This window comes from Diceros bicornis, chromosome 37, assembly GCF_020826845.1.
Source record: "Diceros bicornis minor isolate mBicDic1 chromosome 37, mDicBic1.mat.cur, whole genome shotgun sequence".
NCBI lineage: Eukaryota > Metazoa > Chordata > Mammalia > Perissodactyla > Rhinocerotidae > Diceros > Diceros bicornis.
Window position 1 is genome coordinate 27,554,493 of NC_080776.1, and position 15,578 is coordinate 27,570,070.

At 58.6% G+C, this 15,578-nt stretch overlaps 1 protein-coding gene across 3 annotated transcripts; it reads left to right on the forward strand.

Annotated features, from left to right (window-relative positions):
* Window positions 1–372: 372 nt before the first annotated feature.
* On the forward strand, window positions 373–14,018 carry CAPN10 (calpain 10). 3 transcript variants are annotated; one of them, XM_058533338.1, is made up of 12 exons: window positions 373–619; window positions 2,983–3,114; window positions 4,304–4,500; window positions 5,382–5,599; window positions 7,205–7,361; window positions 8,067–8,233; window positions 8,576–8,856; window positions 9,885–10,087; window positions 10,200–10,455; window positions 12,205–12,404; window positions 12,640–12,685; window positions 12,933–14,018. In XM_058533338.1, the coding sequence occupies exons 1-12, from the start codon at window positions 494–496 to the stop codon at window positions 12,960–12,962; spliced, it is 2,013 nt and encodes a 670-aa protein (XP_058389321.1). In that variant the 5' UTR covers window positions 373–493; the 3' UTR covers window positions 12,963–14,018. The 3 variants fall into 3 exon arrangements, with proteins under 3 accessions (XP_058389321.1, XP_058389322.1, XP_058389323.1); XM_058533339.1 differs by having other exon boundaries at window positions 375–619; window positions 7,220–7,361; XM_058533340.1 differs by lacking the exons at window positions 373–619; window positions 2,983–3,114 and adding an exon at window positions 3,121–4,299 and having other exon boundaries at window positions 4,428–4,500.
* The last annotated feature ends 1,560 nt before the right edge of the window (window positions 14,019–15,578 follow it).

Here is a 15,578-nt window from a genome sequence, read left to right on the forward strand (position 1 = left end):
CCTGTCAGTTCCTTCAACCCCAAAAGCCCGCGAGTCCAAGCGACCCGACGCCCTGGCCCGAGTCATCTCGACCCGAGGACAAGACGCCAGCGACCTTCCAGTATGAGCCTCGGTTCGGAAGGAGACTTGCAGCCGGGTCGACGGCCCTGCCTCGCGATAGCAGAGCTCGGGAGCCACGCCCCCTGGGGCGGGGAATCCGGCCCGACTTCCCAACCCTCGTGTGCGATTGGGCCGTTCTGTCACGTGACTCGGATCACCGCGTCTGGTTGGCTGCAGCCTGGGACCCTCCCCCGGCGGTTACCGGGGCGACAGAGCTGGCGGCGCGCGGGCCGGGTCTTTACTGCCGGTACCGTGAGGCTAGAGAGCCCGGCCGGGCGGGGGAGCGTCGGGCAGGCCAGGGACCCGGGCCCACCTGCCCTCCCTCCGGGCTGCGCGCCCCTCGGCCGCGCTCGGCGCCGGGGCGCGGGCTGCATGGGAGCCCCGGGCGCTCAAGATGCGGGCGCCGGCCAGGGAGCTCTTCCGGGACGCCTCTTTCCCCGCCTCGGACTCCTCGCTGTTCTCCAGCTTCTCCACGCCGCTGGCCCAGTTCCGGGAGGACATCACTTGGAGGCGTCCCCAGGTGGGGCGCGAGCCGGGTCTTTAGACGCTGCTTCCTGCCCGGGTGCGAGCGCGGGGACCGAGCCAGAGCGGCGGGAGGGGGGCCGGGTCAGCCGGGACTGGGCATTTGGTCAGCAGGGTCTGCTGCCGCCGTCCTCAGGAGTGGGTCCCAGGCTCCCAACCCTAGTTGTAGCTCCCTCTCAAGCCCACTCAGGATGTGCTGGACCCCGAGCTCGTGGCCCCCACCTGTGAGAGCTCCATTCAGGAGAGTCGAGGCAGAGCAAGGGGGGCATTTGAACAGACACACACCAGCCCCACTTCCTTTCCTCTGCTCTAAGGGCGTGTAATCAGACTTGGCTTCTAGTCTGCATGGCTTTTCTGTCCACGAGCGGTCCACCATGTTCCGTTTTTTGTGTTTGCTTGTGTCTACTGCTCACGGGCAGTGAGGTCCTCTCACGTTCTTCTGGAAGGGCCAGGCTGAGCCTACGAGGCAAAGCCGTTGTGCTCTGCAAATTTCCGTTCCGGGCTTTGTGCACCTGCATTTTCAGATGTAAGCACTTTAAGGTGGCAGCTTAAAGGGATGCTCTGGCCTAGTGCCATGTTGATATCTTTAGAAATGGTGTATCTACTGAATAAGACTGCCCAAGGAACAAGCCTGCCCTCTCTGAGTGTACGCAGTCTTAGTGGAGATGTCTGCACGGCCACCAGCCCTTGAACAGAACCAGAACTGCTTGGTTCTGGCGAGTGAGATGCTCTCTTTGGGACACACTGAGAGGGCCTGTTTGACAAGGGCAAAGTATGAGGATCCAGTGGAATTTGGTAAAAACTGGATTTTAGGTGCAATGGGAGGCCATGAGAGGGTTTTTGGTAGAGGAGTGATTTAATTGGATTTGTGTTTAAGAAGCTCACTCTTACTGCCAGTTGGAAATGGATTTTCGGGGTAAGAATGCAAGTGGCCATTGCGGTGGTCCTGGAGAAAGATGAAGGGGCTCAAGTTAGTGTGACAAGGGTTAGGATGGGTCCCTGGAGTGGATGGAGGTGAGGAATACTTTGGCAGGGGGATTGATAGGTCTTAGCGACCAATTGGAAGTAGAGGATGAGGATAAAGGAGGGATCAAGAATGACTCCTAGATTTCCAGCCTGAGCAACTGGGTGGTTTGATGTGTTGGGGAAAACTGGGAGGTGGGGAGAGCTAGGGATGGGAATCTAGGGTTGGGTGTTGCTCAGAGCTGTCGGTGGGCAGGTGGATATGAGAGTTGGGAGCTCAGGAAGATCTGGGCTAGAGGCTCGATCTGGGAATTGGGAGCGTAGTGGATGGCTTACAGTCCAGGGCGTGGAAGAGGAACCCGGGAGGAAGTATGCGTAGAGAAGAAGAGAGGGCTTGGATCTGAGTGGGCTCGAACAGGTGCCCTGGCAGGTAGACTTGAGAAGCAGAAGGCAGTGAGGTGAAAGGATAGCCAGGGGCACATAGAATCATGGAAGCCAAGAGAGGACTGCTGGGGACAGGGGACAGTCATTCTTCTGATGTTGCCTAGTGTTGGGAAGGACAAGGATAGAGACATGCCCATGGGATTTGACAACACAGAAGTATCATTGGTAAAAGTGGTGTTGGGGGCATGATTGGCTCAGAAGCTAGAGGGGCCCATGTTGAAAGTGAGCTGGAGGAAGGACATGGGGAGGCAGATCTTTCAAGAAATTTGTCAGTGAAAGGAAGTCGAGAGGGGAAATCTTGTGCCGAGGGACAATATCTTAGAGAAGATGGGAGATTCTCTCTCATGCCTTATGCGGATGGGATTCTGCCTGTGGAGGTGGGAGATGGAGGGGGTCCTGGGAGGAATCCAGACTCTGAAAGCAGGAGAGGGGGTCAGGTCAGGTGGCTTCTGATGAGGCATCAGGCGAAGTCTTCAGCTCAGAGGTGTGTGGGCAAGGGAGGCGTGGAAGTTTTGAGAAGAGAGGAAGAAAGGGAAATGTATAAACTAGTCTGGAGTAAGGGAAATTGAGCCCTTTAGAGAAACAGTAGGATTTCCGGTAGTACAGAGGACCCATTTGAGATTTGCCATTTTGAATTTTAAAGAGAAACCATTTTCTAGACCAACATTTAGCAGTTTCGAGAAGAGGGATGGTAGGATTCATCCAGGGGTTTTACCAATTAAGGAAAGTGGACAGAGGCAGGGACCCCAGAATCTGAGCTGGACAGAGTGATCCAGAGCCGGGAGGGGCTGACGGATAGTGGCTGCAAGAAACCAGCTGCTTCTCCTCCCTTCCTAGGCAATGTGGATGACCAGAAATCTCCTCCCCAGCGACTGTCACCTAAATCCTGTGTTCTTACTTTTAAAGACTAGTCATCAAGCATGATGTAACTCTGTACTATTTTCATAATTTCAGGAAATTTGTGCCACGCCCCGGCTGTTTCCAGATAACCCACAGGAAGGACAGGTGAAGCAAGGCCTGCTGGGGGACTGCTGGTTCCTGTGCGCCTGCGCTGCCCTGCAGAAGAGCCGCCACCTCCTGGACCAGGTGTCTGTGACACTGCAGATTTCTCTTCTGCTCTTGTCTTCCTGTCTGCCGAACACAGGAAGGAAGCGGGCGGCCAGGCAGCTGAACCTCTCGTTTTGTGGGACTCAGCCTCAGCTGCCCAGAGTGGTTAGTGGAGAGAGAGAGCTGGGCTGTCAGGCTGTAGGCACTCTGAGGCACAGATGCAGTGCCCCCTCTCCTGCAGGGGTCCACTGGGGGTGCTTCCTGCCCTGCTCTGCTGTCTCCTGAGCCCTGGGTTCCCCTGTAGTCAGAGGCATGCATTTGAAATACAAAGACAAACGTGCCAGCCTAGACTAGGAAGGGTCTGCTGAGGGATCCTAGGCCCCTGCTTTGGAATAAGTTTCCTTAGCTAGTTGATTTTTTTTTTACAGATTTTGAATATAAATTGGTGAAACGTGATTAAAACTGTTTCTGATGCTAGGCAGTTGCCACAGGCATAGAAGGCCTGCTCAGATTCCTTCCCCAGGAGCGTTCACGGCTTTCTGTTTGACTCGTTGCTAGGTGTTACTGACTAATGCAACAACACTGACAGTGCTGACCCCGTTCAGAGCTCCTCCTGTGTCCCCAGGCCCCAAGCTCCGAACATCGCAGTCACTGGCTTTCATCCTCACAGGCCTTGCCAACTTTGACCCTTTTTTACAAATGAGGGCACTAAAACGATTGTCGTCATGTTTCCAGCTAGTGAGTGGCAGATCCAGGACCAAACGAGTCCGTCTAGGTGGAAAGCCCGCACCGTCCCTCCACGTTGGGTCAGAACAGCAGACCCAGCAGTGAGCACATTGGCTCCAGGCGCTGGCAGAGCTCCGGAGGCAGCCAGCTCTGTCAAGAATTGGGTCACTCGTGCCTGTAGAAGTCCCGTTGGTTTTAGATTCAGGTCAAGTGCTTATTTGGGACATTAGGACATAGTGGTTGACTTTAAGCTTTTGGAGACACTTGGCTCCCTCAGTGTGGTCCTACAGTATTTATTGAAAGGTCTGTTGCTTTTCTGTCCAGTGATCGGGTTTTCCGTGAGCACGGACATCTAGGTGTGCAGTAAGGTACACTCCTTTGCAGAACTGCAGGGTGCAGAGGAATGGCTCGGCCACCGTCACGCTCTGGTTAGGACGCTTGGGAAGCACCGCACGATGTTTGTCTCTCATGGTCTCCTTTTGCCTTTCCCCGTGCGCGGTAGGTCATTCCTCCAGGACAGCCGGGCTGGCTCGACCAGACGTACCGTGGCTCCTTCACCTGTCGAATTTGGCAGTTTGGACGCTGGGTGGAGGTGACCATAGATGACCGTCTGCCTTGTCTTGCAGGGAGACTCTGCTTCTCCCGGTGCCAGAGAGAGGATGTGTTCTGGCTTCCCTTGCTGGAGAAGGTCTATGCCAAGTACGCACGCTGGAGTCTGGAGGGGCCGGGCTGGGCTGGGGGCCACGGCCGTGCTTTGCTGCCCGCAAGAAGCACATCTCCGCTCTCCCTGGGCGTCAGCGCCCTTGTTGGTTCTAGGGTCAGGCGGCCAGTCCTGGGGTGGGCTTGACTGTCCAGAGACAGAAACTGAGACTTGGCTGTGCCCACTCCCTCTTCCCTGCCCTCATTTCAAGGTCAGGCATGAAGCTCTCACTTCCAAAAAGAGGATTCTCCTTTCTCCCTCCTCAAAGCCCAGCAGGAAAGATGTTTCCATCTATTTCTTTTTACCGTTAGGGACAGGTGACCTCTTTGCAAGTCGTTGGGGAGCAGTGAGGCCACCTAGGTGTCAGTACTGTTTCCCTTGGTCCTGGCTGACCGTGGCCCTCCCCAGATCTGAATTGAAGAACTCCCCTCTTAGAGTACATTGATCGTCTTGCCAAAAGAGGCTGCACTGATAGGCAGGCCTTTGCGCAGAGGAAGTGAGGAGAGCCTGCTGGTGAGGTCTGTGTGAGTGAGTCCCTGCATCTGATGGCCGGTCGGGCTGTGGGGTTTGCTCCTGAGAGATAGAGGAGTTCACAGCCTCTGTGCCCCATACCCCTCACGCTTGTGTGGCCCCTGGAGGCAGGAGAGGTTCTGCATGTGGGTGGAGGCAGCAGGGTGCTGCCGGGACCCTGTGCATTAGAGCAAATGAAGGCAGGAGTGTGTCTGGACTCGGTGGGAGGTAAAGAGAGGGGAGTAAAGAGAAGCGATCGAAGCGGTGGGTGAGAAGATGATTTTGGGGTGTCATAGGCCATGGGGATAGAAAAGAGGCAGGGAGCCACGCCCCAATGCCAGAGTTCACTCGCTTGTGGTTGTCTCCCTAGGGTCTATGGGTCCTATGAGCACCTGTGGGCAGGGCAGGTGGCGGATGCCCTGGTGGACCTAACTGGTGGCCTGGCAGAAAGGTGGAACCTGAAGGATTTGGCAAGAACCAGTGACCAACAGGACAGGCCTGGGGGATCAGAACACAGGACTTGTCGGCAGCTGCTCAGCCTGAAGGACCGGTGTCTGATAAGCTGCTCGGTGCTCAGCCCTAGAGCAGGTGAGGCGGGAGGTGGTGTGGGGGCCTGCACACCTGCGCCCTCGAGGCCTCCTGTAGGCACACAGGAACTTTTATTGTAGTGAGCAGGGCATTTGTCCTTCAGAGCTGGTGTCTGGGTGTGTGACCTTCCCCTGCGGTCCCTGCTTCTCCAGAGGAAAGTGTCCCTTTTTCCTTTGACCAGGACTTGCCACTCGAGCAAGACAGGAGCCTGTGTTGTGGTAACTGCCATGTGGAGACGGTCTAGGAGGTGGGAGGTGGCACCATCTCTGGCCTGGCTGGTCACCTGGCAAAATCAACAGTCAGGTTTTCATTTTAGTAATAGATACGCTTGTTAAAGAAAGGTTGTTGAAAGAAAAAAAACATTCAAACATAACCACTTGACTTTTTAGTGCACTTTCTCAGTGTTTTTTCGTGAACGCATGTATGTTTTACATTTTCTATTATAGACCATTTTCTATGTTGTTACCCAAACTTTGTCAACATCTTATTTCATTAGTAGGTCTGCCATAGTTTTCTTAATCCTTCCCTTAATGTTGGATGTTTAAGGGTTTTCCAATTTGATGCTATTATAAATAACATCACAGTGAACATCTTTATGCATAATAGTTTTCATTTTTAGGATTATTTTCATAATGGGATTTTTGGTCCAAGAATATGAACATTGAAATAAACTGACACATGTTGACAGTTACGCTGCCCCAGCACGTGTGTGAAAGTTGGCACGGGCCTGCTCTGGGTTCCCCACAGGCAGACCCTGGGACAGGGTTCACGGCACATTTCGGGCGTGAGGGGAGCCCACAGAGAGCCATGCGGCCTCAGAGCCTCCCCAGAGGTGAGGGGCTGGCCTATTTCACATCAGCTGCCCCCAGGGTGGGGCCGGGCGAATTCTTGGCACTTCAGGCTTTGGAGAAACCCTCAGAGAAAGAACTGGGCTGCTGCCGGGCCCCTGGAGCCCCTGGAGTGGCCGGGCAGGAGTGGAGCTACAAGGCCGTCCTAAATAAAGCTCTTCAAGACATTCCCAGAGATCTTTTCTCCTCTCTGGACCCCTGTCCCTCCTCCCCAGGTGGGGTGCCAGTCTCTATCTGTGTCTGTTTGTGCCAAGGTCTCTGGCCACGTGTAGTGATTTCCCCTCTGGGCCTCCAGTCCTCCCATTGGGGTCTGGTCAGACACTGCCCGACCGTCCGCCTCCCCCACCGGCCTTGCCAAAGGAGGTTTCCCTTGTTCTTGGTGGTCACTGACCCATCAGTGACAATGCTGTAGCAGCACATGTGAGGACCGGCCCTGCTCCAGGCCATAGTCCTATGCTGCCATGTGGGCCGGCCATCCTCCCTCGTCCTTCCAGGTAAGGACCGAGGCCCAGAGGTGGGAATGACTTGCCAGGCCTGGTGGCAACTGAGCCAGTCAAGACCCAGGTCCTTTGCTATGGCTCTACACTGACGAAGGCCACTCGTGAGCAGACTTGCCCAGAGCAGTCGGGAAAGGAGCTGCTGGTGGTCCGTGGGGTCGGGTGCCTGTGCGGCCACAGTCAGGTGGGCTGGAGCATCTCCTGGGGAAGGAGACTGACCTCTCTGTCTGCTCAGCTTGGGGACTCCCTGCCCGTGACAGCTGTTTTTTGCCCAGGTGCCAGGGAGCTGGGGGAGTTTCATGCCTTCATTGTCTCGGATCTGCGAGAACTCCAGGGTCGGGCCGGTCAGAGTGTCCTGCTGCTGCGGATCCAGAACCCCTGGGGCCGGCGGTGCTGGCAGGGGCCCTGGAGAGAGGGGTGAGTACGGGCAAAGGCTGTACTGTGGATCAGCACCGCGCTACCGTTGGTGGGGAAAGGGTGTGAAGCCTTGAGTGGCAGCCAGGAGCCATTGCTACCGTGTGTGCCTGCTTGTGCCGTGGTCATTTCTGGTGGTCAGGACAGTGCTTGGTTGGTCTCCAGCAAAGCCCACCTGGCGCCTGCTTGTGGGCTGCCGTGTTCTCTGTTTGGCCCCAGACAGCCCTGGAGCCTGGGGTCCTCTCTTGAGGGTGCCCACGGAATGGTAGATACCCAGTCAGGCTGTGGGTGACAGGGCCCTATGAGATGCCTGCGCCATGGTGCTTAGCCCCACTTTACGACCCCTCACTGGCACTGGGGACCTGGACTGAACGAGGGTGCTGAGACAACTCCCCTTAGCTGGGCCCCAGATTAGTGACCCGACACTTCCTCCCGAGTCCACCAGAGGTGATAGGGCAAACGTCCTTCGTTCTCCTGCTCAGCCCTGGTGAGGTGCCCGTCTGAGGGAAGAAGGGGGGCTCTGGAGGTGGATGGTCCAGTCACGGAGCCCCTGTGAGCATGGGAAGGGGGCCGTGGAGCCAGGCCATCAAGGGGCTGGCAGGGCCACAGGGCTCTCGGAACCCCGTCAGGTCCCCTCCCGCCCCACTCCTCAGGTAGTGCTGTCAGCTCTTAGCTGAGATGCCTCCGCTGAAGTGAGTTTCCTTTCAGGGGCGAAGGGTGGAGCCGAGTGGACCCAGCAGATGAGGCCGAGCTGCTGTCCCAGCTCCAGGAGGGGGAGTTCTGGGTGGAGGAGGAGGAGTTCCTCCGGGAGTTTGATGAAGTCACCGTTGGCTACCCCGTCACCGAGGCCGGCCACCTGCAGAGCCTCTACTCAGGTAACGGGCCCTGAGCAGGGGGCATTCCCTGGGGCAGGCTTTCATGGAGGGGCATCAGGTCTAGTGGACTTGGACTTGGCCTTCTGGAGTCAGAGGGCTGAGCAGGCGTCGGCCCCCACTGTGGCAGCTCCCGGGCACAGCCCTGCCCCAGGCCCCATTTTGCTCTTCTTCAGTACAGAGAGATTGTCCCATCTCCTCCTGTCCCAGGCAGCTTGAGGTGGTGGGAGACAGGGCCTGTGGAGGGTTCTGGCTTTCTGTGGCTGTTGCTGGTGTTAGCGAGGCTGGCGAAGAGCCACCGTGGGCGCCCGTTCCCGAGCTGACGTGTGGCATTTCTTGCCCTAGAGAAGGTACTGTGTCACACTCAGGAGCTGCCCGGGGCCTGGGTCAAGGGGCAGTCGGCAGGAGGCTGCCGGAACAACAGCGGCTTTCCCAGCAACCCCAAGTTCTGGCTGCGGGTCTCAGAGCCGAGTGAGGTGTACGTTGCCGTCCTGCAGAGGCCCAGGAGGCGCACGGCAGACTGGGCAGGCCGGGCCCGGGCTCCGGCAGGGGCCGGCTGTACCTCGTGGAGCCCAGAGAGCTTCCCAGGCAAGGACTACCAGGCTGTGGGACTGCATATCTGGAAGGTAACTCCCCCCAGGCCTGGCTTCCTGCTCAGTGGGGTGCGAGGATGGGGCCATGGAAGCCCTGGGAGGTCTGAGTCCCAGGAGCTGTGGTGCCGGGACACTCGTCACCGCCAAGAGCCCCACGTGCCCCCACCTCCCCAGGTTGTCCCGTGGAGTCAGGCGCCTGCTGGTGCTCCCACAGACCCAACTGTGATCTGAGTCCACAGGACTCGGCTCCCTCCCGCCCTGCCCGGAGTGTGTCTGCTGGCCAAAGGGTCAAAAAAAAAGCAGCCGCTGACAGAGCCTGCAGGAGGGACTGGGGCTGGTGGGCTCTTGGCTGTGCTCTTCTCTGTGAGCAGGGGTCTTAGGACCACTGCTGAGGAGCCAGCCCAGGGCCAGAGCCCAACTCTGCCACTTCCCATGTGACCTCAAGAGGTCACTTCCCCTTCCCTGCCTCCCCAAGTCCCCTCCCTACAAAATGGGGATGGTAATGTTCTGATCCCCGGGGATTGTCCAAGGATCAGGCTGTGGCACCGATGCAGACACCTAGATACCTGTCCTGCTCTCCTGAGGGAACAGGGGCGTGGCTGGCAAGGGATGTGCTGCCTGTGTGCTTGCCCAGCTGGTGGTCTTTAATCTTGTATGTCCTGACGAGGTCTCACAACCCGCATCACACTGTTCCCTGTCCCTTTGTGGGTGTGGCCTATGTTATGTTCCTTTCCTATTGCAGAAGAAGTGGCCACAAGCCTGTTGTCCTGCAGCCCCCAGCTTGTATAGCCGGGTGCCTTTTGGGGCACAGCTCTGTCTAGATTTGTCTGTTTTCTCCCAGAGCAGCAGGACTTGCAGGCTCACATCTGGGACAGAGCCACTGACCCAAGGGCTAAGTGACCGCCCCGGTTCGTGGGCATTTCCAGCCAGGCCCTACGAGGCAGGGAGGGACCACAGGCCTGGCTGCCTTCACCTGGTAACTGTTGGAGGAGAGGCCCTTCTGCTGGGAGCAGGGGCTGGCGGGTCCCAGGTACACTCGCTTGCAAGCCTCCTCTCCGCAGGTGGAGAAGCGACGAGTCAGCCTGCCCAGGGTCCTGTCTGCACCGCCTGTGGCTGGCACCGTGTGCCATGCGTACGACCGGGAGGTCCACCTGCGCTGTGAGCTCTCCTCAGGCTACTACCTGGCTGTCCCCAGCACCTTCCTGAAGGACGTGCCAGGGCAGTTCCTGCTCCGGGTCTTCTCTAGCGGGAGAATCTCCCTCAGGTGAGGGGCAAGCAGGGCCCGGTCATTTCCTCAGGGTGTGTATCTGTGCCTGTGACCCAGGCGGCCCGGAACATGCTGCCAGCCGCCCTCCTGTGCTTGTCTTTCCTGTCAGTGCCATCAAGCCGGCGACAAAGAGCCCTGCCCCTGGGGAGGCCCTGCCCGCTGGGGAGTGGGAGACTGTGCGACTTCAGGGCTCATGGAGAATCGGCCAGACGGCAGGGGGCAGCAGGAACTTTGCCTCCTACCCCACCAACCCCTGCTTCCCCTTCTCGGTCTCTGAGGGCACGGGCCCCCGCTGTGTCCGAATCACTCTACACCAGCACTGCCGGAACAGCAAGTACCACCCCATCGGCTTCCACATCTTCCAGGCAAGCTCCTCACGTTCCTGGGGGCGGTGGGACTGTGAGCCAGGCCAAGCAGGACAGGGCGAGGGGTGGGTGAGGGAAGGGCCCCTCAGAGGATCTGTGTCTATGGCAGATGGCTGGGTGTGACACAGAAGCCCGGACTTGGTCGTTTGGGCATGTGGGCCAAGCTGGCTGATCATGTGCAAGACTCATTTCTAGGTTTCATAAAGTCTCTAATTCACTGGGGGTCACGGGTCACCTCAGGCAGCCCCTTGTCCACTCTCCTTGTCTCAAAACAGCTGTGTCCCGAGGTCAGTTCTCCCCAGAACCGCTCCCCCCACCCAGGAGACCTGATGGCATGCACCATGGAGTGGTTGTGCACCAGGAGCTGCCCCAAAGCCACCTGAACCCCGCCCTTCCCCAGTGCCCCATACCGCTGAGGCCACTGCTCCGGGAGTGGGTGCCGGCTGTGAGCCAGGAGGAAGGATGGTGTGGGCTCCTGGGGAGGAGCAGAGGAGGGAGGGAGGAGAGCCCATGCTCACTAAGGTATCCAGAGGCCTGACAGACAGACATTCTGCCCAGTGGTGCTGCCCAGAGGATTTTCAGATCAGGAAGAAAAGACAAAGCCAGATGGGTAAGGGGCTGCAAGGGAGCCCCAAGGTCACCTTACCTGCAGGTGAGGCCGCAGTGGGCTCAGCAGTGCAGGCAGGACCTGAATCCCAGGCAGGTGGAAGAGAAGAGGTGGCTTCCAGGAACTCGGGCTGCAGAGTGTGGCGGTTATCCCTACTTTTAGCCTAGAACGGAGTATGAGCCCAGGGGACCCGGCAGCAGCGGAGTGCTGCCTCCAGGTGGCCGGTGGGGGCTGGGGCGCTCTCACTCCCTGGTTGCTAGGTTGTGTAGATGCAAAGGAAGGTCCGTACGTCAGAAATGCCACCAGAGTGCCTTCCTTGCCTTCATTCTGCTCTCCTTCTTACCCACAATGCTCAGACTCGCTTAGCAGACCTGTAGTTGCACAAGGGGGAGAGGTGACATGCTAGAGGTCAGAGGTCACAGGCCTGGATCCCGTGGAGATGATACCGCTTCCCTGGCCACATGCAGATGTGCTGGTTCTGGGGACCCCACTTCAAGACAGGCTTGGTGAACTGGCAGGTGCCCTGAGGAGGGCATGGGCCAGGAGTATGACCTGGAGCTGTGTCCCAGGATCTGTCGTGGGGGTGGGCACACTTAGCCTGGAGTACAGGTGATTTGAGGGGGAGCGTAGGATTTTCTCTGATTGAGAAGGTTCTGTACCCTTGGGCGGGCGGAGCCATTCAGCTCCTGGAGAGCTCAAGGCACACCCTGGGGCCTTGCCCTACCCCAGGCTGCCTGCCAGTGCTGGGTCCCGTCAGATGACTCTCAGGACAAGGCCCTGGGCACTGGTGAGTCTGGTGGTCCCCCAGACGTGGGCACCTGACGGGGCTGCCTGGCCCCCAGCAGGGCCTCTTGGCAACGGTGGTGGGGCCTCGGTGAGTGGCGAGTCCAGCTTTCCTGGTTCTTCCTCCTTGGAAAAGGGGGCGTGTGTGACACGGGAGGGCCTGGGACTGGGCACAAGATCCAAGCAGATTGCACCAGGCTCTTCATGACCTGGGGCGTCCCCCCCAGCAGGGGCTGCTTCTGGCCTGGGAAAGGGAGTTTGCCCTGAGGCTGAGGAAGAAGAGCATACCTTGGCGGCCGCAAGAAACTCAACCTGCCCCACGGGCGGGCCCACCAAGTCTGAGCGCAGGTCTCCCCCAGGTTCCGGTGGATGGTGGGAGCCAGGGTGCACCCTCCCTGCTGCTCCAGGAGCCTCTGCTGAGCTGTGTGCCACATTGCTACGCCCAGGAAGTGAGCCGGCTCTGCCACCTGTCTGTTGGGACCTACAGGATTGTGCCCTCCACCTACCTGCCAGACACAGAGGGGGACTTCACGGTGACCATAGCCACCAGGATAGACAGGTGGGGCTTGGGGCCATGGAGGGGGCTGCGGTCCTCAGTATCTTAGTCCCTCCTGCCTGCCCCATGCCCAGTTCTTACCTGTCCTGGCAGAGACCACAGGCAGACACGCGTGCCTTGGGACTCTTCCTTGCCTGTCCGCCTGTGGGAGGAGAGTGCGTGATGGGCTGGGCATGTGGTTGCCCTCTGAGTGTGCAGGGAGGGCCAGGAGGGCTGACCATGGTGCTCTCTCCCACAGGCAGTCCATTCACAGCCAGGAAATGCTGGGGCAGCTCCTCCAGGAGGTATGTTTGCGGCCGGGGAGGGGCCGGCCCAGCTTGCTCTGTCTTGGGCTGCCTGGTGCCCTGGGACATGAGGCAGCTTTGTCTCTTCCCATGAGAGCCACTGAGCAGAGCTTCTAAGGGGCTGAGAAGCTGGGGCTGCGGTCACAGCCCCTGGCCGTGCCGGTGGGCGCAGGAGGAGGGCAGGCCTTCCTTCCCCCCACCGTCCAGGGCAGCCACTGCTCAGACCTCACCGTCTCTCCTCTCGCAGGCCTCCTTTATGGCGGTGATGAAAACCTAACTGGATGGCCCTGTGTGTCAGCTCGGGTGATGGGGGCTCCGAGGGGACCCCCGGTGGCCCACGACATCCTTGCACAGTGCTGCCAGCCTCAGTGCTGCGGCGGCTGGTCCTGAGCTGGGCAGCTGCACCTGCCTGGGGGACCGGGTGAAGAGCCCCCGTCCTGGAGAGGCAGCCCTGGAGTCGAGCAGGTGCTGCAGGAGGGGCAAGAACACCTCAGTGGGGCCTCTTTGTCCCACAGAGCTTCCCAGAGACCCTCCACCTCGTCTCTCCTGGCTCCACAGAGAGGCCTTAGGGCAGGCAAGAGCATACCTCAAGCAGTCTTGTTTAGAACTATTTACCTGAGACGTTTCTAGGATGTAACTTTGTAAATACGCGGGAGCACTTAGCAGCCTGCACATGTCTTCTGTCAAGTAGCCGGTGGCTGAATCAGCTCTCAGTGAGGGAGCGAGAGGGCTCTCCGCCCTGCTGGGTGGGTGCTGCTGAGACTATGGATGACCACAGCCTCTGGAAGGGGGACCAGGTGGCCTGTGAGGTGGCAGTGCTGGTTTGGAGGAGGAGCTGGCAGGTAGCGAGCAGAAAAGTTGAGAGAGTTGAGGAGGAGGAGTGGGCGCACAAGGCACGCCCCAGGACAGGAGCAGGAGAGAGCCAGCCCAGAAGCAGATTGGTGCCTCCCCCCACCCATGCTGGGCCCACCTCCCCTGGCTGCCTTCCAATCGTCTGGTACACCCGCCAAATGGGCTTCCCAGGTATGGAGAAACCCCTGCGGCCTCGTGCTTCTTTCTGGTAGGAGGTGCCAGATGCAGTCATATGCTCTTGACTTGGAAGGGGATGTCCCTGTAGGCCTCTGACCCCTGGACTCCTGGACCCCTAACCATTTCTGATGCAACAGGCCCCAATCTTGGCCTGGTTTGTCTCCTGCCACTTCTTGGTCCTCCGACTCAATCATCACCACGTCGTCGACGTAATCTGGGGCGTCTAGCCAGTTGGGTCACTTTATCCTCTATTGTGACAGAGGTTCTTGGAAAAAAACTGCCAGTGCCTTTTATCCGTTCCACACGCATGTGAGCTGTTTCTGATCTTTCCTGACTTATTCCATCATGGCAGCACACCTGTACTTGCGGCCTCAGTGATCTGGACCGGAGCTGCCCCTCAGCATGCAGTCGTCCTCCAGGAACCCCCTGGGGCCACACTGAATCACATCGAGATGTGATGGGAGCACCACGCCTGCATCCTCAGAGCCCTGAGAGTGGTCTTAATCTCTGAGCTCCCTCGCAGTACCATTTTTTCATTTGCTGTCTGGGTGGGGGTGATAGTTTCAGTCTCCCACTTGGCTTTCCCAACTGTGATATCTCTGACCCCAGTGAGGGTGTAGGTCATCCTCTTGTGTCAATCCCCGTTATATGCGTGGAGATCAGGAAGTGACCCTGTGGGCCCACTGTGAGCCGGTCCTGGCAAAGCTCCATTATTAACTGCCTCTCACATGTCCCAACCTGACAGGGCCCATGAGGACACTCCCGGGTCGGTGTCAGCTCAAGACCTGTGTGCCCAGTGGTTCTCAGATGTCTGGACGTCCCTCTCCCTCTCCTGGTGCACAGCCACCAAGTAGAGAGCTGTAGTCACACTGGGGGTGGGGGGCATCAGGGGGGGTCTCTGTCATGAGCACTTGCTGTGGGGAAGGGTCCCTCCTCTTGGGGCCCAGCCACCTCTTCAGTCGGTGGGTCCCAGGCCTGGTTCTCTCCACCAGAGCTTCTTTGCGAGTGCCCCAAGACCTTCTCACACCTGGTCTCCGGCTACCTGGGCTCCGGCACCCTTGGAGGCCCTCTTTGTCCTATATCTCAAACTCACAGTGTGCAGGGCCCGCCGGCACATCCGCTTCCCCAGGCACCTTCCAGCTCAACACCGGAGCAAATTTAGCAATTAGTTGGGACAGAACTGCCACCTTTGCCAGGGGCCACCGTCTCCCTGCCACCGGAGGCAGGTCCTCGTTGCCAGTGGGCAGTGAGTGACCAGCTCCAAACCCCACGGTCTCAACTTTTCTTGGACTCGCGTTGGATTCTCCAGAGGCAGACGCTGAAACAAGTTTGGGGTGCAAGCTGTTTATAAGGGAAGGAGGAGAAAGTCTGACTTGCTGCTAGCTCACCCCGGCACCCCGCCAGGGAGCTCTGGAGCGTCCAGTGTCCCACGTGGGGCTGAAATGCTGGGTGTTTACACCCTGCCTGGCTCAGTCTCCCGAGCAGGCCACCCCTCCCGTGTCACCATGGGTGAGGCTGCCCTCCAAAGCCGAGGCGGACCCCATGGAGCTGACAGCAGGAGGCCGTGTGCCAAGCACACTGTCCACAGCCAGACAGCAGGCCCTCCCCGCGTGGTCTGGAGACACAGCCGCACCCGCCGCACCCAGTCACTCCTGCTGTCCACCATACTTATCATTAGCTGCCCCTTTCCCCCTCGCTCAATAGTGTCTGTTTGGATAAAGACTCTGTCAACCCGCTGACATTCTCAGCGGGGACCCTCGTGAGGGGACTCTTGGCCTGACAGCCTGCGGGAGTGACCCCTGGGGCATGCCTGACCAGCTGGTAGGGAGGGAGGGTGCTATGGACTGAGTTGTGTCCCCCCAAA